General features: G+C 37.4%; 4 protein-coding genes across 9 annotated transcripts in view; 3 read left to right on the top strand and 1 right to left on the bottom strand.

The window, feature by feature from the left end:
* The first annotated feature begins 1780 nt into the window (after window positions 1-1780).
* LOC117536351 (sialic acid-binding Ig-like lectin 11) lies at window positions 1781-9408 on the top strand. 4 transcript variants are annotated; one of them, XM_034201176.1, is made up of 9 exons: window positions 1781-2064; window positions 2483-2548; window positions 2865-3260; window positions 3522-3842; window positions 5332-5613; window positions 5708-5992; window positions 6134-6245; window positions 6560-6605; window positions 6954-9408. In XM_034201176.1, the coding sequence occupies exons 1-9, from the start codon at window positions 2052-2054 to the stop codon at window positions 7308-7310; spliced, it is 1878 nt and encodes a 625-aa protein (XP_034057067.1). In that variant the 5' UTR covers window positions 1781-2051; the 3' UTR covers window positions 7311-9408. The 4 variants fall into 4 exon arrangements, with proteins under 4 accessions (XP_034057067.1, XP_034057068.1, XP_034057066.1 ...); XM_034201177.1 differs by lacking the exon at window positions 2865-3260; XM_034201175.1 differs by lacking the exon at window positions 1781-2064 and having other exon boundaries at window positions 2287-2548; window positions 6563-6605.
* Window positions 9409-10068: 660 nt separating this feature from the next.
* irgq2 (immunity-related GTPase family, q2) lies at window positions 10069-11208 on the top strand. The gene has a single exon (XM_034201153.1). It carries the CDS (start codon window positions 10069-10071, stop codon window positions 11206-11208), a length of 1140 nt encoding a protein of 379 aa, XP_034057044.1.
* A 342-nt stretch (window positions 11209-11550) lies between these two features.
* On the top strand, window positions 11551-22092 carry si:dkey-24p1.1 (uncharacterized protein LOC556718 homolog). The gene is made up of 17 exons (XM_034201192.1): window positions 11551-11693; window positions 14058-14132; window positions 14244-14648; window positions 14811-15086; window positions 15697-15951; window positions 16102-16362; window positions 16486-16788; window positions 17201-17494; window positions 17612-17881; window positions 18927-19178; window positions 19382-19460; window positions 19548-19608; window positions 19999-20138; window positions 20322-20379; window positions 20955-21064; window positions 21151-21202; window positions 21464-22092. Exons 2-17 carry the CDS (start codon window positions 14084-14086, stop codon window positions 21617-21619), a joined length of 3021 nt encoding a protein of 1006 aa, XP_034057083.1. The 5' UTR covers window positions 11551-11693; window positions 14058-14083; the 3' UTR covers window positions 21620-22092.
* The window catches only part of LOC117536362 (sialoadhesin-like), a 23470-nt gene continuing 20533 nt past the window's right edge, over window positions 20001-22937 (bottom strand). For 2 of the 3 annotated variants that reach the window (XM_034201193.1, XM_034201195.1), the window contains exon 13: window positions 20248-22432. In XM_034201193.1, the coding sequence (XP_034057084.1) occupies window positions 22157-22432 (276 nt within the window). In that variant the 3' untranslated portion in view covers window positions 20248-22156. Of the gene's footprint in view, window positions 20165-20247; window positions 22433-22937 lie in introns of those variants that run through there. The other variant, XM_034201194.1, reaches the window with a different exon arrangement.

The following is a 22937-nucleotide window of genomic DNA, read 5'->3' as shown; positions in this document are numbered from 1 at the left end:
ACTAAATAACAGGGAGCGCCACTCCTCAGCTAACCTATCACTCCCCTCCATTTACAAGCCTAATTATCGCACCTGTTAATCCCTCTATATATGCTCTCCCCTTTCCTATCAGCTGTCTTCCAGGTGTCAACGCGCAACCCTCCTCCACCCCTTCGCCTCCTGCTTTCAACTCAGGGCCAAGCTTAACCTTCTCCCTTCCAACCGGACCTAACCACTTATCACCACCACCAGTGTCTAGACCCAGGGGGGTTCATCGGAAACGGTTCTTCCCTTCCCGATTGATATCCTACAAAACCTGGGCCTAATCGCCAAAACACCATTTCATTCACTTGTTATAAACTGTCATCATTATGTTTCATTTATATAATGTGACCGATAATAATATGTATTCCATACATCACGTCTCTCCTGATTGAAATGACGTTCATTGTTCAGTCAGACACACCTTCTGGGTTTGACCTTGTAGAACGCTGTTGTTTTGCTCCTCATAACTCAGATCAAACCTTTATGATTAAAATAGATGTACATTGTGGTGAAATAAAGTATTTCCAGTGTCGAGCCTTTGTTCAAAATTAATGTAATTATACTAGGGTTTAAAATGAAACCCTCCCCTTCACCCTGTGTAGGAAAGAGGTTTCTCTTTTTCAACGTCACTCTAGGAATGTCAACGTCTGGCTGTCTGCCAGCTCTGGTTTGTAAGAACTCTTTAGACCCGACTAAGATATCTCTGATAATGTTAGTATTGTTTCATCACAGAGTTGAAAAACAGGAAGTTCTACCTTGAACTTTTATTTTCTGCATTATTTGATGTATATGTCATATATGTATAAATATGGAGGCTTGATGAACTGCAAATCATTTCAAAATCAGTTTAAACATCTTATCATCTTTGCATGTGGTCAGTTTTCTCAAACGGATAAAAGATATAGCAAGATTGGTCTTTATAGCCATGTTAGTGTTCTTGTTTAAGGCGTTACGTATTGCTTCCCTTTATGCCTTATGAGTCTGCTTGACTCACACTTCCGTAAGAGTGAACAATATCTTCTCTTTTTTTATTTGTATTATTCTATTTAAAAGAAAAAAGAAAACCCTTCATGTTGGGGATGAAGTCACTGTGTGGTTAGTAAAAACAAAACCTTTCTTCCTACAGAACCTGTAAACGTTGCAAATACTGCAAACGTGACGGTTCAATAATCAGGCGTAACTGATAATGAAAAAACTGTTGTCCGTCCGTAGCTTTAAAAACAGATTATCATGTAGCAGCTTGAAGTGTGAACAGGAAGTTATTAAAGAGGATACAGTGATGCCATAAAAGGCAATGTGTGAATGAATAACCACTTCAGTGACTTTTACGAGAACTTAAAATAAGGCGTTGCACAAAAAACTAAATATCAAAACCATAGCGTTACAAGTACAGGTTATAAGGCTGCAACCAGTTAAAACAGTTATAGGTTTTAAACAATACTTTTTATCTTTACGTAATAAATGCACTTATTCGGGAGTTTTATATTTAAAAACCTAATTATTAAACAAATGACTATTTTAAATGGGCCATCATTATTTAACTGCAGATATTAACACGTAATACAGATCATTGAGATGCATTCACTTTTCACTCTGGGAATAACGTGTTTTACATTACAATGTAGAACAATGGTTTGTGTAACACATATTTTGTTGTCTTCTGACATAATATTCTGACGCACACTCATGGTAGGCTACTACCGCTTTCTCAATGTTTTTCACACCTTTCGGTCATGATAAACCATATAAATACTATAGACTTGCTCACTTCAAGATGTTTTATTTACTGTGAGATGCTCATTATCATCAAATACAAATACTGCATGATCTCTGAGATATTTGATCTCTGAGATATTTCATATTTTAGCTTCAAGTGTAGGAGTCTAGCTGGGCTAATTTGTAAAGAAGCTTCCTGGAACAATTTGAAGTGCAAAAAGGGAAGAAGTAGAAAATGAGGAAGAAGAAGAGGAAGAGTCAGAGCAGAGAAACTCAGCCGAGAACACCGGAGAGAAGAGAGCAGCGGATAAATGGCAACAAGAGGTGAAACCCAACATTTACCTTTTTTTAATATTTAAGATATCGCTGCGAATTGTAAATATATTCAAATAAGTCATTTTTTCTTTATTAATGTCATAAAATGCTTTGAAAATTCAGCACTTTAAATAAGTGAGTTTGAATTCAATGTGCGGGATTGTAGATGAAGCTGCTTCAGATAATTCAAGTTTACCTGGCAGCTTTTTGTAGCAGATGCAATAAAACATGTCAAGAGACTAATAATCCTGAAGCAGATCTAAGCCACATTTATGAATGTTACTTCAGGAGATGCAACACCCTGTATCTGAAGCTGTGCTGGCAATGTTGGAGTTGTTCTTGATCCAGTCTTATCCACTGACATATTTGAGAGTTTTGTTTATTTGATGTAATTATTTGTTTATGTTTTTAATTCTGCAAACGATAGAGACGGTCTGTCGACATCATCGAATCAGGATGTTTGTTCTTATCTGGGGGATTCTGCTCTCATCAGGTATGTGTCTTTATTATAATCTCGTGATGCCAACAAAAAAGCTATGAATTAAATAATCATTTTCTATAACTTTATATTTGTAGTATTTCTCACAGCATCTATTTAATACACATTGAAACTCTGTGATGGACATTCAGTTATGCGAGCGATTATTATTTACCAAAAATATTGTGGCTTCAGAAACATGATGAATGCTGAAATCTCTCATGTCTGTTTAGTGTTGCTTTCTTTTACCATGTATTTAATATCAGGGTATATTGGCTTTGTTTATATAAAGATCTCCTTTCTTTGTTTTTGTCTCACTGTTTTTTAACAGGTGCATCAGTTTGGGGAAAAAGACACTGTCAACTTAGAAACTTCTGTATCACTCTTAGTGAAGCAGATATAACAGCAGAGGCTGGACTCTGTGTCGTGATACCGTGTTCCTTTACTACTGATAAGAGCTTCACACCCCAACATATAGTTTGGTACAAATGTGATAAATCTGAATCCAAATGTGTCGATTCTGACATTATATTCCAAACCAAGGAGAAGAACGATGTTCATACTCAGGGACGGGTTTCATTGTTGGAGCCTGATGTGAGTCAGAGGAACTGCAGCATCTTCATCAACAACCTCACCGAGTCAGACTCTGGAGGGTATCAGCTCAGAGTTATTAAGAGTGAAACCGATGGATTCACATTCTCTAGAAAAACTACTGTGACTGTTAAAGGTATGAAGCTCTGACAAAAGTTATAATGTAGATGTTGTTTATTTGTTTACGCATGAACTGAACCAACACATCTTAATATTCTGTGGGCAACCAGGAACTGCAGCATTTCCTGATTTAACTCATATTTATTAGTATTAGTGTCTGATACTTATACTTCTTGGGAGTTAGGATATAAGTATCTGATGTTTGTGCCCAAAGTCAATTGAATGATGACCTTCAGGCTGTTGAACGGATTTCACTAACAGACTGCTCTGTCTTTAGGTCTGACCCAGAAGCCCTCAGTGATGATTCCTGCTCTGACAGAGGGGCAGCCGACCACACTGACCTGCACTGCTCCTGGTCTCTGTTCTGGATCTGATCCTAAATTCACCTGGACATGGAGAGGAGCAGGAGAGAAGGACTCTCAGATCACAGGAAACATCACTGCTCTCAAGACTGAGGATCTGACTGCTGTCACACAGAGACACAGCTCCACTTTGACCTTTAACCCTTCAGCTGAACACCACAACAACAATGTTACCTGTGAGGTCAGCTTCAGAAACAACATCACTGCAGAGGAGACTGTGACTCTTAATGTGACCTGTGAGTATCATATTTTACATTCTGATTTGTTAAAACAGTCAAATAAAATCTGTCTCCCTTTTTTGAGACCATTTTTTATATCTCTCTCTCAAATGTCATTTGTGCGTGTGACTTGACGGGATCCAAAGCTTTAACCTGTTTTAGTGCACCTACTCATATCATAGATCATATCGTATTTTCTCAAAGGACTGGTAATCAATGGAAATATCACTTTGAAGTTTGCGGTCATATTATCATCCATAATATGACATCAGAACATTTTGGACAGAACATCCGTACGGCAACATATCTGAACAGCTTACTGACAAAAACAGTTGATGTAAAATTTGAATATTTTCTAAATGATTTTAATAATTGCTGTTCTTTCTGAGTATCTCTATTATCTGAGGGCATTTGCAAGAGTGTCAGTGTATTTAAAGTTAGTTATTGATGGTGATTGTATTTCTTACATATCCGGCTCTTATGATCATTCCTTTAATGATCACCCATATTTAGGCACTTTAAGGCCTCTAGGAGATTTTCAGCCTCATCTTCGAACCGCATAAGGAATTATTCAAACTGTTTTTTTAATGATTTGATAACCACGCTGCAATTTAATATTTTGTCAAATAGGTTTTTATGGTTTGTTTAATTTGTTCTTAAATGTGCAAAGAAACCTGTGATCACTGGAATAACTACTGTGAAAGAGGGTGATGATTTGAATCTGACCTGCAGCGTTGAAAGTTTCCCTCCATCTGTTATCACATGAACTAAACATGGTTCCTAAACGTGTCGAAAGAAACCAAAATCATCCTGCATAACGACACTGGAACAGCCACTCTTATCATCCGTAATGTAAAAGCAGAATTAGGCTGTTCTAGTCTCCTTTTAAATATATCAATATCATTGTGTGTTTGTTTGCTGTGTTCATGTTAGCTTTGAGTGTTTGCAAGTTTTCCAAGGATGTTTAGTACCTCTGGATGTGTGGTTCAGTCGGAGGCTCTGACGTGTGTGTGTGTGTGTGTGTGTGTGTGTGTGTGTGTGTGTGTGTGTGTGTGTGTGTGTGTGTGTGTGTGTGTGTGTGTGTGTGTGTGTGTGTGTGTGTGTGTTGTGTGTCAGTGAAGGTTTTCCTTTACCCACCATCAAATGGTCACTTTTGGACGCTCATACTGAATACTCTGTCCCTACCAATTTCTCAAACTCAAACCATGCAGTTGGTGTAACACTATTAGTGCCATTTTCTTTCAATAGTATATAGATAGTTATTTTCAGCTATCTTAATTATGGGAGGGCATTCGCAAACCAATGTTAATTTTGGGTATTAATAGAGATTTCAATTTGTACATATGGGCTTTAACCAATAAAATCCTTCTGTTCAAATGTCTCACCCACCCTAAGGCTCCAGCTGGTGTTCCGCCTTAGCTTGAACCACATTGAATTATTCAATAGAGACGATGTAATTTAACGTTTTGTTAAACAAATTCTTATTTTTTGTCAAATTTTCTTAAAGATTTGAAGAAACCTGTGATCACTGGAGTAACTACTGTGAAAGATGGTGATGATTTGAATCTGACCTGCAGCATTGAAAGTTTCCCTCCATCTGTTATCACATGGACTAAACATGGTTCCATCAGAAACCTGACAAAAGAAACCAAAATCATCCTGGATAACAACACTGGAACAGCCACTCTTACCATCCGTAATGTGACAGTAGATTATTCTGGACTGTACGTCTGTAAGGCAAAACACCAGATCCCTACTCTGAGCACACATGCTGAAGTAAATGTGACATGTGAGTAGGCTGTTCTATTCTCCTTTTAAATGCAATAATATCATCTTACTGTATGTTTGCTGTATTGTTCAAATCCCTTATGTGTGTTTTTCAGTTCTTCCAAGGATCTTCAGTACCTCTGGATGTGTGGTTCAGTCGGAGGTTCTGACGTGTGTGTGTATCAGTGAGGGGTTTCCTTTACCCACCATCAAATGGCCGCTGTTAGACGCTCACACTGAATACTCTGTCACTACCAATTTCCCAAACCATGCAGTCAACCTCAGCATTACTGTAACTTTAAAAGATCGCAACTACACCACTGTCGAGTGCATCAGCAGCAATGACATTGGGGAAGTAAAAGAAAACCTCAATGTTACGAGAAAAGTGGTCGAACCAAAGGGTAAGTGTTGACAGCTAAAAACGTCTCCCAACTCAAGGCCACTGTTTTATGACATTTTCATTACCTATTTAAACCATTTTTGACAAAGAGCAGTGATCACAGCTCTTATTTCTTTTAATTATCTGTTGTTCTCTTTTCCAGATCCCATCCATATTTTTTTTAAGACTTTTAATCTGCCGCAACTCATCATTGCATTTTTGATTGGGCTCCTTGTTTCAACATCCATCTGCTGTTTGGGCAGAAAATGCCAGAGGTACACATTTTACTTTGCTGTGTTTCTTTTTGACATGTATGCAATGCTGTTAAAAGCAGAATACTTTATAGAGTCTTAAAGCAATAGATCTAAAAACAGAACAGAAGTTGCCTGGTAAGTAGTAAAAACAAAAAAGAGAGGAAAATTGGTTAGCAGTCATGATTGCCTACATGAATACATGTTTTAATGATTTTCATCAATTGTGGGCTGAAGCATTCTAAATAAGAAGTTTGGTCCTTTTTTAAGACTTGTACAAATGATTGATTATTAATTGTTATTAATTTTTGCTTCTGTTTATTTAATTTTCTCTCCAGAAGAAAACAGAAGAACTCTGAAGAAATCGCTGAGACTCTGGAGATGGTAACTACTCAAGTGGCTCCATTGCCATTTATATTGATACAGCTGGCTTTAATATATAAATTCATTACATATTTGGTCAATTATTAGTCTTGTGATCAGAGATGCTCTTCCATGATTTTGTTTTTCATTTAAATAGTCATATTTATGCAGTTTCCCGCTGGAAGATCAGAAGAAACATATATATGTATATCATTTGAAACTTGTTGGCAGTGGAAAAAAGTAATATATGATTTGTAGTCAGCCTATGACTGTAAAGTTTGAAATGTTTTGATATCTTAACATATTGTATGTTACTGATAAATTGTCTGGTTTGTATCATGTACATTATTTTGTATTTCTACCTGACAGATCAGTGCTGGTGAAGCCATGCAAAATGTTGGGACCCAAGACGAAGAGGCAGCTGAAGGAGGAGCTGTGGCTCCACCAAACGATGACGGGGTACCAAGAGAGGTGGAATACTCTAACATTGACTTCCGCTTGTTGAAAATAAAGTGTCCCAATGGGCCAGAGGCTACTAAAGAGACCACAGAGACAGAGTACGCTGAAGTTAAAAGGAAAGGGGAGAGACATGATGATGGTGGACAGGATGGTGAAAAGGTGGAGGGCAACGAAGAGGTAGAACAGTGCATGTCTGCAGAGGAGGTGGAGGGAGGTCAGGATATGGCATTGTACTCAAATTTGAATGAAATAATGGGTAAGGTTTGAGCACAGTGTGGCTTGAAATCACAAAATGATACATGTTTAAAAAAGGGTTTTCAGTGCAAACACAATGGGTGATTAAACATTGGCGTAACATGCATGCAAGAACAAGAACTACAAACATATTGCATGTTTTTACAGACTAGAAAGTATGCATGCAATCAATTTGACATGTTATTGAAAAACCTTTTAACAAAGCACTGTGCTCTCAGCATGAAATTAACCGACCTTATCAAGCTAAACTGTTGTTTTTTTTGGTAATCTAACCGCTGTAGGTTACACCTATTCCATATGCAAAACATTTGTAATCCTCAGTTTCTGCTTCACATGGCCGATCCCCTATCCACCCACTCTGAACTGCATGTACATTTTATCAGCTAGAATGATAGGCTTTTTGTAGCAGTTAGGCTTTCCATTATAATGCATTGTTATGTTTGTAGAAATGCATGCAGATAGTATTGCATATTTCATTACTATGGAGACATTGAAGTCGGTCTTATTATTGTGTTGTATAGGGTTTCTTTGTTCAAATGCTGTTTTCTTCTGTTGTTTATTATTCCATTGAGCATTTCCAAACAATTTTCTTTTGTTCATGAAAATGATTATAGTGCTGGTGTGCAAGGAGAGGGCATGTTAGCTTTGTGTGTACCAAAGTCTGCATTTTTACTTTTAGAATGTAAACAGGTTTTGATTATGTAGTATGTGAATATATGTACATATAATGTCCCATTTACAGTTGTGTATAGCTTATACAACTTATTTACTTTTTATATTACTTAAAACATAACCATGTAAGCAGAAATCCTATTAATTTAATTGACAATGTGTTAGAATGTTTTATTGCCATTAAGAAACTGTATGTCAAAGTGTTTTTTGTTAAGAATGTGATTGTTTGAATTGTATGCCATGATCCAAGTCAACAAGATGCTAGCATATACAGAAGTTCAACAACTGTTTTATACCTGAGAGTTAGAGGAGAATAGCAAATCAATTCACATGTCTGTGCTAATATGAAGCCATAGAGCCAGCAGAGTTAGCTTAGCTTAGTTTAACCATTTTAAATGGGGGAAAAAAGCTATTGCAACTCCATGTGAAGTTTAAAATAATCCTCAAAAGCACACAATGTAAGAACTTAGTACAAAAACGAAGATAAAAGAGCAATTTGTAGTTTTAGGACCATTACTAACTATGTCCAGCCAGCTGCACCAGCTGTTACAGTTGAGAAAGTCCGAACCAGGATGTGTGTTGGGTGAATGTTTTCCTTTTTAATTTACATTTTACTCATTGTTATAAAGCATATATTTGAGCATGTATTAAAGCAGTTAACTTTATCTAACTATTAGCATAACAGAGAAACTGCGCAACCTTAACTTGAAGTCCAATTACTTTGAACTAACTCGCATATATATTTAAAGGATGCTTAACACTGTCTTCTGCTGTCACAAACACAGGAAATAATTTTGTGAGAGGGTGAGTCTAAAATGACACACCAGCCAGATGTTGGATGGTTTGCATACTGGGTTCTAAAAAGGGAAGAAAGAAGCTTTTTCTAACAAGAGTACATTACACAACTTCCTCACATTTATTAACTTGACTTTGTTCCTCTTTATTGGTAAAGCCTTCAGTATATGGCCAAACCCAACATGCATGTAACAATGGTTTTCATAGTAAAGAACATGAAACTTGTCATATTAAACATTGTGATTTTTGGGTATCATTAATTAAGGAGGCAAATCTCTTGAGTGTATAAAACGTATATCAACTATTTATACCTAAATTACAAAATGTTTGGCTAGTCCTTTTATTTCATACACAGCAACCTTTGAGAAACTTCCCACACAATTATAAACAAAGACACTTGTTTTATGCTTTCAGTTTAATGTATTCATACTCTATACTTATTTGGGCATTTTTGTATTTATTTTCACTATTGAAATTGTTGAGGTACATAACAAATGAAACACATTTGCTAAAGTTCTTCATGGTCCTACTGGTGAGATTTGGCAACATATTCCTTTCTGCATGACTGTAATGCTTATTAGTGAAACATTGCAGTTTAATAATAAAAACAATGGGGCTATTCAAATGACTCTTTATTTAAAAAGTGTATGTTTTCGTTATGTGCTTCTCCTTGAAGGCTTTGAAAAGTACAGTTTAACATATACCCAAAGTGGGCATGTGCTCAGAGGGATTTTGGATTAAGGCTAAGCTAACAGGATTACAAATGTCCCACTCGCTGGACAGCTTTAAATAGATCAACCTGACACTGCTTGTGCTTCAGAGCTGCAAAAGAGTCAAGATTTGACAACCAAGAACACATTTCTCAACCTCACGGCTGCTTCTCAAGACCTTTAGGTGAGTGTGTGCAGTTTGTAATACATTGAAATGTTGCATTGGCAAAAAGGACATATTTGACAGGTTTGAACACTGTGAATGATCAGAATAACAGAAATAATCAACAGGTTTAGTGATACTGATAGTAATGTATGTTAAACAAGACCTTTGGTTGTGAAATGTACTTTTATTAACACACCATGTACACCTTTAGTTCAGTTTTAAACATTGTGTGCACCAGTGTTGAGTGAGATTGTTTCCTGTGACACCAGAAATACAGGTAAATTCAGGTATTTAGTTGTATGTTACAAGGGTACTATCGAACTTTGTTGCCACAATCTATTTTATACTTAATACTATGGTAAAGTTGATTGACTTATGTGCTTTTATAACTATATTCAAAAATTGCAATGCATATCTTTTCACAGGTATGGCTGATGTTTTCAGAAGTCTGAACCTCATTGAGACCATAAAAGAGTCCATAGACCACAATAAGTTATCAGAGGTCAAAGATGCATTAGAAGACCTCCTGATCAGCAGGATCAACCTCGCTTTGATTGGGGACCGTGGGGATGAAAAAACCTCCTTCATAAACTCGCTCAATGGCCTCAGCTTCGGGGACGATGGAGCAGCTCCCTCTGCGACACCTGTTGCACCGGAGGAAGTGGCATGCTACCCTAACCCCAAACACCCTGACTTTCGTCTGTGGGATCTGCCACCTCTCCCATCCACCTCTCCATTTGAACCAGAGGGATACATGAACACAGTGAAGTTTCCCCGCTACAATGCCGTCTTTATAACATTCACACAGACGCCCCAAACCAACAGTGTGAGATTGTTTCTTGAGGCCCAGTCGCTGCAGCAACAAACAGTGTATTTTATTCTCTTTGCTTCAGAAAAATGTACAGAAAAAAGCATAGAAAAAATACGGAAAACCAGTCTGGAAGTGCTGAGATCACAGGGTGTGACAATGCCTAAAGTCTATGTGGTACGACCCTCCGCCCTGGAGAAGTTTGACTTTCCTGGCTTGTTGCAGGACATGGAAAGAGACCTTCCTGAGATCCGAGCCCACGCGGTGCTCTTGGCTCTCCCAACACTTACCTCCAGCCTGGTCACTCAGAAAAAGGATGCATTTAAAGCACTAGTATGGGCAGCTGCCTCGCTATCTGGTGGGGTGTCGGCTATTCCTGTTCCCTTTGTGGCCTCCATGGTGGACTCAAGTGTAGCAGTACGGATTCTAACCAAAGCACAATTATCTCTGTGTCTAGACGATGAATCTGTGGAACGACTGGCCCGTCAGCGAGGCATGGAGCCCACAAGACTTAAAGGGATGCGAACTTGTGCACTGTCAGTGGAGGTCACTAAGGGCGAGGTTCAACAGCGCCTGGCGAAGGCACAAAACGACTTGGCCACAGTTTCTTTAAAGCTGGTTGAGATGGCGTTACCCAGACATGCCCGTTCAGCCAGCCGCTCCTTTGCTGCCATGCAGCAAGCCTTAAACTGCGCCATCGATGAAATGGCGGCTGATGCTGAGAAGATAGTGTCTGAGGCTCTTGGGGAGGGGAAGTGAAGTCAACTTGTTTCTACTTTGTCTAAGGTTTCCTGTGTGTGTGTGGTTTATCTCTGAAACACACTTTCATACAGTACTCCAGAAATAATTTGATACATTGTAACAATTTTTAATCCGCATGAAATTATAAAGGGCCTTGCAAATATCTTGCTAGCATATAATCTGCAAATCGTTTTCAAATACTGTAACTACTCAATGCCAGTAAAATATACTTCAACCACCCAACCCAGTAGCTTTCAATAAAAATAAATGCATTAAATAGAGGAAGTGAAAGGAGGTTGCAGGCCTACTGTAGCGAGCCAGATGGAGGGGGGAAACAACACAATTTCATCATATAAAAAATGTTGGTCCGGGGCAGGCATGATTGAGCATGTAAATTTTGAAAACATTTTAGGTCAAGTGTGAAAAACTTCCTTTTTTAAATCTTACTCTTACTTTAGGAGGGATGGCGTGAGCTACATAACGCTGTAAGAGGATCCTCTGAGGTAAAAACACGATTATGTTGTTGTCTTTAATATTTTAGATTTCCTCTATTTGACTGCCTATTTAACTTAAAAGGTGATGTCTGTCTGAAAATGTTTATCTCTTTACTAAATAACAAAGTGGTACACGGTCTGTGTCCAGAATAAAAATATGAGTTTTGAAAAATGTTGAGTGAATGAGGAAAAGGGGTTATTTACAAAATGGCATTTGAAAGTTAAGTATACAGTATACTGTTAAAAACCCTAAAAAATGCTGACTATTCAATTTACAAAGTGGGGGATTCATAACCATATTCTAACACTCCTGTCGTGTCCGGGTAAAATCTGACTGATTTACTACTTTCATCAATCATAAATATTGTGTTTTACATTTGAATGCTTCAAGGCCTTATGATATGAACAGGCATTTGAAAATATAAAATTGCTGACCACCACTTTTATTGAATGTTGGGTGGTTAAGTCAACTCTATGCGTAAGTTCAGCCAGATAGTACACACACACAAATTGACAAGCATTTTTTGTGTATTCACTGCAGTTATTCATGTAAACTTGTTGTCGAAAGCGGATAAACAGTTTACTGCTTAAAAGGGTGATAAATAACATTAAAGGGATAGTGGAAATCCGCGAATTTTGGGTTTAACTTATGTATTTTTATTAAAAATAAGCATAATAAACAATTTTTTTTAATTTCATGCGCCTAGTTTCATTTTATTTTCAATTTTACTGCGCCCTCTCAATGAAACGAAATACTTCGGGAATCGTCGGGAATCTTCGGGTGATGACGAGAGCAAAGGAAGACGGGCACAAACAATGGCGGACATTCAATAGCATTTGCATGTGAATAGCCGACCTTTATTATGGTGAATAGATGTGTCAATACTTTATACCGAGTATATTTCCATAAATATGATGATTGATTATCAGTAAAAAATTCTACGTGACACAACGACATTGGATTAACCTTGAGATGCGTTTTTATTCCGTTGAACACAACTTTTGATCACAAATCAAAAAAGGTAAGACGTAATTATTGTAATATTTTTGGAACCGGATGTTGTTTACTTTCTCTTTTCTGGCTGATAGCTCCAGGAATTCGAGGTCTTACAGTGATGACATTACATGTGTGGAATCTGTGGAGTCTCAGCTTTAAATCGTATATCTTGTTTGTGCAGTTAAGATAGTAATAAGGGCATTTCTACCGTGTGTTGTGTGTAAAAAAGCGTTAGCATTAGTTAGCATTGTTTCGCTCAATGCTAATTCAAAGGCTTGGTATTACTCTTGTGTTTTTTCTAGCTAACAATTGTTCTTATTGTCAGTTAGCGGAGTTTCTTACCTTTAAAAGGGTATGAAACATTAATAGTTTCATAAATGTTAAGAAGCCCTGAGACATGTGAGAGAGAAAAAACTGTGGGAGGGGTCCACTGGGGGGACCTTCGGGCTTAACTGGTTAACAATGATTAATATTTGTAAAGGCTACAGGTGATCTTAAGATGCGTGAGCTATGCTTAGGGACCTACCAGTCAAGATTATTTGTGCGTAGGGGTGCATCATCTGGCGCCTGGTCCTGGTCATCCTCGCCATTGCCCATGCCGTGCCCGTGAACCATCACCTCGGGCTCGAACAAATAAGGACGTAATGGTCCATCGTCTGGCTCAATATTGTCACCATCGTCGCTTACTGAACCGGATTCAGATTCAGTTCCTAAAACGACATTTTCGTAGGAAAGCCGAGAGGATGTTTCTGACTCGCTATCATCACTGGATACCTCGTACAATCCTTCTTCTTTGTCTGGTATATTTGCCCTTCCACGTTCATTCTGCATAGACGCCATGGTTTGTTATCGTATCGTCTTCCTGAGTTTTCGTCACTTCCGGTTTGGCTGAGTCGAACATTTCGTTTCTAAAAAACTTCGGGGAAGCTGCAATAAAGTGCTTCTAACATGCGTAAGGCAATTATTATATATTTTTAATCAGGTGTGATTATTTTGGTACGTAATTATGCTTGTATATAAGTTAAAACGAAACTATTTGAGGTTCCATTTCCACTATCCCTTTAAGCGGTTTTGTGTTAATGTGAGAGCAGTTAAAACAGACAGGTCAAATTTGACCGGGAACAACAAAGTAAGAAAAATAAAAACGACAAGAGGGCTAATGCTGCTAAATGTGGTGTAGAAAACATAATTTCTTTAAGTTTCCAGCAATCTTAAAACAAGGAAGAAACACTCAAACAATTCAGAAAAAAAACCCAGAAAAAAAGGAAGTATTACAATGTTGCATAGCTCATTTGGATTAAATAAAGAAAATACATTTCAAAAATTGGTTATGTATTGAGATGTACATACAATAATGTACACACACTTTTTTACAGATATCAAGCTTCAGTAACACATAACAATGTTTGCTAAGATATTCGAGTGGTTGGTATTTCTGGCAATAATAAAAGGTAGGATTTTATTTTTATCTCCGATATAATAATATTGTTTGCTTCTCACAACATTTTCATTAAAGTTACTTGAATGACCTGACTTTCATTTATGTGCTCTTACCACCACAGAATTGTCTTGTGTCGATACCTTCTCACTCAAAGAGACTGACCTGACAGCCAGAGAGGGGTCCTGCATCAAAATCACCTGCACCGTCAATAAAATGGTTGATGTTGTTGACGCACACTGGTTTTGGATGAAAAATGCAACTTGGAATAAAGATTCTTTCACCGGCCCTGTCATTTACAGCAGTAATAACGCAGTGCGTTCTGTCAGTCCAGGCTTTGCAGAAAGAGTTTCATACATCGGCTCTCCATTTTCAAGATGGAAAAATGATGGTACACCCTCAGAGGAGTGTAGTATTATAATCTGCAACCTGACCAAAACTGACAGTGGAAACTATTCTTTTAGATATATAGGGAAGCAAGAAAAAGACAAATGGATGACTAAATCGTTATCACACATCACGGTTACTGGTAATTTCATATGTTTGCCTTACAGTATATATTTATATATACACATACCAATATAATTATTCTATTAAAACATGAATTTGTATTGTTTTGATTGTAACTTACTAACACTGGATATTCTGTTAATCAACATTTCTTCTGATATTGCCTTTTTCATATTTTCAGAAAATCCATGTCCAATTACTTTTGAGACACCGCCTGCTCTAACCGAATCTAAATTGATAACACTGACATGCTCTACTTCAAGTTCATGCCCGTCAACTCTACAAATTCATCCTCAATGGCCAGACTCAACTAAGCAGTCAGAAAAGGATGAAAAACTGAAAAGAATCACAGACACTTTCAATGTCAGCTGGCTGGATGATGGGAAGGAATTTTCATGCCAAACCCAAGATAACCAAGACAGCTATTTGACCCGCAATATCAGTGTGACTGTTGAATGTAAGTTAATGAAGATAGTTTATTTCATGTCTATTATTAAAGTAGTCGTATATACGCAAAGCAAAGTAAGTGATTTAAAAAAAAAATGTAATCTTTATCTGCTACATCCAACTTTTATGGTGATCATTTTCATAAATTGTAAAAAATATACTGCATATTAGAAAAACTGAAAATTAAGAATTTGACTAAAGAGATGTCAAGTTTTGAAAAGCAAAAACAATCTTCTACAATTGAGTTGCTACTACTTTTAAATGCGTATTTTTTACGATCCGAATAAGCTAGATTAACAACTTTGTCATATTCTATTTAGTAGTAATAATACGATTTGTAATGAATAATTCCTTTGACCATCAGATTATGTATTTTTAAGGGTCGAGAAATCAACAACTTTCCTACTTTTAAAAAAATCAAATAGCTTAGTTGTACTTTAGAAAGTAATATAATGCTTGACTCAGACTCTGGCTTTGATTTTAAAACATTTTAAAAAACCTTACCGGGACTGAAATCAAATGTAATATGATTCTATTGTGCTGGATATTTGGAAACAATGTAAAAGTCCATCTATGCTTGCTGGGTGTTGTCTGACTTCTCCTGACTTGTGTTGATACAGATGCTCCAAAAAACACATTGGCTGAAATTAGTCCAAAAGATATTGTGGAAAGACAACATGTGACTCTAAGATGCTCCGCCAAAGGAAATCCTGACCCCACCTTTACCTGGTACAAAAATAAAGAAGCAGGAGGTGTAACAATTGCAGTATGGGACATCCCATCAATTGGAGAGTCTTGGGATGGAGAATACCATTGTGAAGCCAAAAACAAACATGGTACAATAACATCGAATTTTGTCAGAATTAATGTCACATGTAAGTATTCACTAGATTTATTCTAGAATTGAATATACATTTTACATGCGTTTCTGATTCTCAGTATTTTTAACACCTGAGGTCTGCAGCATTCTTAGTGTATTATCCATGTATATTAACCAAAATAAACATTGAAATCTTATGTTTCAGTTAAGCCTGAAGTTGAGGTTGTGTCCTCAACTTCTGAAGTTAAACAAGGAGATAAACTGACCTTGAAATGTAATGTGAAAAGAAGCAACCCACAACCCACAACCTATGATTGGTCAAAAATTGGGAGCACTATTGATGGGCAGAGGACACAGCTGTATGTTGTTGAAAGAATCAAGCCTGAGGACAAAGGCAGCTACACATGTACAGCCACTAACACTGTGGGGACTGGAACATCAGAGCCTCTTCAAATTATTGTTAAATGTAAGTTGCACCGCTCCTTTTGCTGTATGTATATCAAACCGTTTTGATATGATGGCACAGAAAAGGAAATAAATCCACTAACTATTTGTAGAAAGTATACTAAAAATATATTTCATGTTCCAGACGGCCCGAGGAAGACAACCATCAGTAACCATGGTATAAAAGAGGATTCATCTGTGGGAGTCGATAGCTCCATTCAATTCCAATGCAACACTGATGCCAATCCTGCACCAATGAGATACTCCTGGTACCGATACAACACGAATAAACAGATTGACTCCTCACAGTGGACGTCCAGGACAACTGATAAAAACACACTGCGTTTGAACAAAGTGCAAAGATCAGATGAAGCATGTTACATCTGCAATGCAACCAACCTCATCAGTACAGGGGAGGATAGTGAACCGAAGTGCATACAAGTAATGTGTAAGTAATTGTGTTTTGCTCAAAATGAACTGTGATGTTTAAGTTTCTCTGACGTATTTATTCGTATCATTTGTATTACATTGTTGATGCAGCTAGCAGCTACAATGTTAGCATAGCATAACCCTGATTGTTCTGAAGCTAGCATTTCAAAAGCAATTTGCTTGTGCAGAAAGACCTGACAAAGCAGTAGAACAGACTTTTAACAAATCTGAATTATGATGTAGGCTTTTTTGGCCTCCCGTTGATCTTTTTCTCGAAATCTGGCCAGAACAAGTATAAGCGCGTATGGGAAAATGTCAAACTAAAGATTGTAGGACATGCACCTGTTCAGTGTCTGCTCCTGTTATATCATGCAACATTTAGAAACATTATTGATCCTTCTGAAAATCATGCTGCTCTCCCGTTTCTACAGATGCTCCCACATCTCTCAAGCTGTCTATGGATGCTGAGGTCAGAGAAGGTCAGCTCATCACCATCAACTGCACTGTTGAAAGCTTTCCACCGTCACAGCTCACCTTGACCATGACTCCTACATCAACTCCTCAGCCTTCAGAAAGGCATTTCTCTGAAGCTGCAAATGATTGGCCCCCTAACACTCTTCAACACAAATGTAATGTAACTTCAGCCCACACAGGCGATTATGTTTGCACTGCCACGAACAGTCAAGGCTCAACCAAAAGCGAACAAAGGACGCTGATTGTGAAATGTGAGTGACTTATCGAGACATTTTTTGTATATATTCGTATTACCATATCATCGTGACTTAACATTAAGTTTGATCCGACACCTGTCTTTCTCTTTTACTAAATTTTGGCGATTGCAGATTCTCCAAAAAATGTGACCATAAGAGCTGAGCCTGCCCTTATTGTGAATGAAAACAAGTCGTTGACGCTGCATTGCAGTGCCAAGTCCCACCCACCAGCAACCTCTTTCACCTGGATGAAGATGACTGATGGAAAGAGTAAAATCATCTGGAGGACTCACACCTTCAGTCTGAAGTCTGTCAGTTATTCAGACAGCGGATCGTACAGATGTACAGCCTGTAACGAAATTGGAGCTGGAGACTCACTGCAGGCTGATGTTAAAGTAAACTGTGAGTACAATAGCGCAATCAAGATTATATAGAAAAAATAGGAGTATTGTAAATTCAGATAAGCATGTCTAAGAGTCAACAAAATGCATTCAAAACCTGATAAGAATAAGACACAGAAAAGAAAGATAACACAAAAACATTTACATTTTAAGTGTTTGATACAATATACCCTTAACTATTATAGGCCATAATTCTTACTAATAAAACATGTGAAGCATCTTTCTTCTTATGTCCAACATCGGGTAACAAAGGATTTATGCAACCGTGAAAGTGGCAGCTTAAAGGTGGGGTAGGTAATGTTGGAGAAACCAGCTCGAGTGCGCTAGCATTTGAAAATCCACAGCCGGAAAAAATCTGCCACTTCCTTACAGAGCCCCTCCTCCAACACACACAAGAACGCGCACATGACCAATGAGAGCACGAGATACGTTTGTGCACAGATGGAAGGCTGACAGGCAGGTAGGCCATTCAATCATTTTAGCCGGCTCAGATGATTGGTCGTGCTTTTTACAGTATTACGGCTTCCACAGATGAAATTTTTTTATGGATTTTTTGTCAAAGCACTTAAGATATGAATTGCTATCGGGATGTTAAGAGCATTCCGTGGAATATAACAACAAGCGTATCTCGAGCCGGTTTCTCAAACGTACCTACCCCACCTTTAAGTGGTTGTTCTAACACAGATTGTAATGTTCAGACAAAATAAGGAAGTAATTTCAGTGATGGATGTTAAAGGTATCCAGTGGAATTTTTTTTTCTTTTTTTTAAGTCATAATTACATTCGCATAACCTCTACCAGCTGTCAATAGATTAAGTAACATGGAGCATAGCAGGGATGTGCATTGTGTCTAAGCGTGATTTAAAGAGTAATTTTAAATGTGACATTAACACTTTTTCTACAAATCTGCACATTTTGGAAATGACCACTGAGGGGCACCAAAGATGTAAAGTTCTACACACAGTGGCTTCACATTGTCTTTGGTCGTGTGCTTTGATCCTTGATGATTGTTTGCCCTTTTTTCATTTTGTCCTAAATTTCACCTAGATGCTCCAAAACACACAAAGATCCTGAGAGCAGAAGACGGGACTCGCTCTGTGGCGCTGAGCTGCAGCAGTCACAGCTATCCCCCAGTTATACAATATATATGGTACAAGGAGAACACGGGAGAAAAGGACGTCAAAGTGCATGACCGTCAGAACTACACTGTGTATTCAGATCAACCTGGAGTCTACTACTGCACCGCGAAAAATAAAATAGATCAGATTCAGTCCTCTGAAAAGATCCATCTGTTTGACCGTGAGTGAGTTTTAATGCAATGTTTCTTTATGCTAATTGTTCATCCTGGAAATGTGTTGGTTATGGAAATCAGACTTGCCAGAGTACACTTATTCCTCTAAATAATCGCAACAGTTTGTCAGCATGGCTCTTGTTCAAATACATATATTTGTACATATATACATACTGTATGTACTGCATACACATTTCTCTTCTATCCACAGGAAGCTGGATGAAGTTCCTGTTTATCTTTTTTTTCCTTATAACCCTGATCCTAATTTTGACAATTGTCTTCGTCTACAGGTGAAGTATGAAAGCAATTACATTTTTAGGATGTTTTGGCACGTTTAACTGGCATTTAAAACAACTGCCGTTTCACTTCGTTTTCAGAAAAAAGAGGAAGACATCAATTCAAGGATCTACAAACACACTGCCCTGTATTGGGTTTCTGGTGATGAATCATTTGAACAACCTTTTCTTTACTCCTTTATTGTACAGATCTAGACAATAATGATTAATGATTGCTACAGCTAGTCGTTTTGGCAAGGAAAAGTCCCAGGCTCTTCCAAAAATGCAACAAACAATATGTGTAAGATATAAAACAATACAAACACAAGTATGCAAGAAGAAACAGAAAATAATTGTGATAAAGAAAGACCGATGTGCCAGTAAACGCAAAACGAAGTAAACATTATACACAGATAAATAACAACAGGATGTACTGTGCAGTGGAATAAAATACTGCTTATTTTAAAAATGTATAAATATGTGAGATGTAAGCGGATGTAAAAATATCATGGTGACTTAACTCTTGTGTGTGTGTGGGTGGAAACACACTCAGGGATGGCGGATGGGCCCCAGGGTGAGAAATCGGATAAACGAGCCCAGCATGGCGGAGCCTTTCAGGAGCAGAGATGACTTACTGCCAGAACAGCCGCGCCGTCCGAAGGCCCAACGGTGCCAGCCGAGTCCAGACTGCGCGTAAGACAGCAGACACACACACAGTCCTGACGGGACAAGACACACTCTGTAGGATCCTGCTGCTCAAGCTAGAACTAAAGCATTCATTCAAAATCCTTCAGACATGAAATGCACAATGAGAGTTTCCCCTGTCATTTATTATAATCAGTCACAACATGTTTTTTTCCCGTTGTTGTTCCAAAGGCCTGAATCCAACATCAACAGTGTTTACAGTTTTCTGAATCTGCCCTCCGAAAAACAAGTGAGTAAAGAAATTCAACAGCTTCATTAAAACAAAACAAACATAAAACTTAAAATGATTCCCTCACTTTAAGATCACAAAATACATTACATTATGCTATGCTGTTGCTTTTTGGGGAATTGTATGACTTCTTATGGCATTTTTAATATGATATTTTTTGGACATTTCCTATGCCATACAGAACCTGTCGTTTTTATGACATTTTTAAGGACATTTTTACAAGACTCACTGTATTTTTTTCTGACTTAACATTGACCTTTGTGTTTTATTCACTTTATCAAATACTATACAATGACATGTTATGTCATACTGTTGTAAGACAATTTTGACATAACACAATTTGAATTAGGACATTTATGCCTTCTGACAATTTTAGTTTATCACTTACACAAAAAATCCCTTCCATTGATCAAGCTGTTGCTTTGCACGCTGAAATATAACTCTGTCCTCACTGTTTTTCAGAATAGTAATCATTCAGTATTTAGTATAGTAGAGCATGAATGACCTGATGACCTACATTTTAAAGCATGAATGAACTGATTCAGTATAGTGTTCATTCACTGATCTGTCTTCAGTCTGAATCTGCTCAGGGTCCTTCTGCACAAAGGCCAATCAGACAGCAAGGTGGACACACACAGGATGATTCTCTCAACTACGCGTCTTTGCACTTTGGAAATAAGCAACAGTGAGAATATATTTTTTAACATATTATACCAGTAAAAAAAAAGGTATTGTTGCATGGCAAATGTATGATGTTTTTTTTTTCTGTAGAAACAAACAGGCAGAAGAGGAAGTGTATGCTATTGTAAAGCAAGACAAAAAGGTAATTTTCCTTGTGTTTGGGGTAAACTATGGTGTGTATATATATATAGAAAATAAGTATGGCATGTATAGTGTCTGTGTGTCCACTTTACTGTAACAAAATGGATGTTTCCTCTTAAGACGTGACTACTTATTAAAATCAAGTAAACATTTTTTAATTCTTCCGAGGGTAAAATGTATGTAGATATTGTTTAGACAATCCTGATACTGTCAAAGGTTATCACACCAATGATCTGGTGACTATATCTGTGTTTTCTTCTAGAATGAAAAGAGGCTGGAGGACTACGAGAACATCAGCACAGCACACTCAGCCATATCTCCGAATCCATTGAACGATGACACAGACACCAGTGAGGATGAATTAGAGATCAATTATTCACAGGTGAACTTCAAGGCAAAGACTCAGAGAGCCGCCTGAGACTTGATCAACTCTGAAGAAGAGGAGACGCAGTACTCTCACGTCAAAATCTGAGTTTACATTATCTTATCCTGCCTTACAGGTTCAGCTAATTGTTAAATACAGTTTGGATTTCAATGTTTCACTAACTCTCTGCTTTGATAAGTGTCCAGTAAGTACCACAATTGTGAGCTTAATCCAAACCCATGAAACCTACAATTAAAATGAAGAACATTTTGTTTAAACTACTGAATTGTAAAATAAAGTATGCAGGGGAAGATGTACATAATAAAAAAATAAATAATGACATTTATGACATGGCTTTAAATACCAATCGTAATATTGTGCAGAAGAGGCTTGTTTCTGAAATATACATGTTCAAACAATGTGCCAAATATATATTGCTCCATTTCATTACACGCTTTGAATTCAGCTCTTGTATAACTGCCAACAAAATGTCTTTGTATTTTGAAAATAAAATCTATAAAAAAGTCCTGTGTTTCAGCTAACATTTCCCTTAAACGTCGGTATACACTTTTTACCTCAAGGTCTATGAGACTAAGGCGTCTTCTCTTGTTCCAATTGAGTGTCAGAAACGTTCTCTTCTTCCTCTGCATCTCCTCCAATGCTTCCTCTGGACTGCAGATGGATCTCAGCATATTCAGTCTTTGAGTCCAGGCCTCTAATCTCCCCTTCCCCAGGCTTACCCTTTGAATGGGCCTGCAGTTTAGCAAAGTCCACATTGACGTAATGGAGAGGTTCTTCCTCAGCTACTTCTCTCTCTTCCAGAAAAGCTTTATTAGCATAAATCACATCCACTTTTGAAGAGTTGATCTACAGAAAACAAAAGAGTTGCTTTAGTGATGTAGAAAAGGAGGTAGTAGTGCACAATAAGGCCCATTGTTAAACAGAACACTTTTGGGAAATAAGCTTGTTTGAGAGTAAACCAACTGTTCATCGTTTCCTTTTTTTAAATGTCATTCAATGATGTTTCTGACATTCTATGGCCCACTTTTTTTTAAATGAAATGCCATTGTGTGTGTCATACCAAATGATGAGATGTCTTTATGGCATAATATACTATGTTTTATTTTTACATATATATGGAAATACTATACGGTGAATTTATTTTAGAATAAAATACTACATATAATATATAATACATTTTTCATGGCATACTATATTATCAATTAGACATTTTTTATGACACTTACTATACTATAATACTTTTATAAGGACCGGAAGGTACCCATGCACAGCTTACTTCCGGGTTTTAGGATGTGTCACTGCACCACTCTATTCTGAAATACTTTTATAACATACTATAATGCAACTTTTT

This window comes from Gymnodraco acuticeps, unplaced genomic scaffold (assembly GCF_902827175.1).
Source record: "Gymnodraco acuticeps unplaced genomic scaffold, fGymAcu1.1, whole genome shotgun sequence".
NCBI classification, from domain to species: Eukaryota; Metazoa; Chordata; class Actinopteri; order Perciformes; family Bathydraconidae; genus Gymnodraco; species Gymnodraco acuticeps.
This window is presented reverse-complemented; position numbering and strand designations above follow the sequence as displayed.

Bases quoted from the DNA above. Each gene is read 5' to 3' on its own strand.
- LOC117536351 (XM_034201174.1), top strand. From the start codon at position 2,458: ATGTTTTTAATTCTGCAAACGATAGAGACGGTCTGTCGACATCATCGA. The intron at 5,614-5,707 runs GTGAGTAGGCTG...TGTGTTTTTCAG, and splicing joins TGCTGAAGTAAATGTGACAT to TTCTTCCAAGGATCTTCAGT. The intron at 6,246-6,559 runs GTACACATTTTA...TTTTCTCTCCAG, and splicing joins TTGGGCAGAAAATGCCAGAG to AAGAAAACAGAAGAACTCTG.
- irgq2 (XM_034201153.1), top strand. From the start codon at position 10,069: ATGGCTGATGTTTTCAGAAGTCTGAACCTCATTGAGACCATAAAAGAG.
- si:dkey-24p1.1 (XM_034201192.1), top strand. From the start codon at position 14,084: ATGTTTGCTAAGATATTCGAGTGGTTGGTATTTCTGGCAATAATAAAA. The intron at 14,133-14,243 runs GTAGGATTTTAT...TTACCACCACAG, and splicing joins ATTTCTGGCAATAATAAAAG to AATTGTCTTGTGTCGATACC. The intron at 20,139-20,321 runs GTAAGACAGCAG...GTTGTTCCAAAG, and splicing joins CAGCCGAGTCCAGACTGCGC to GCCTGAATCCAACATCAACA.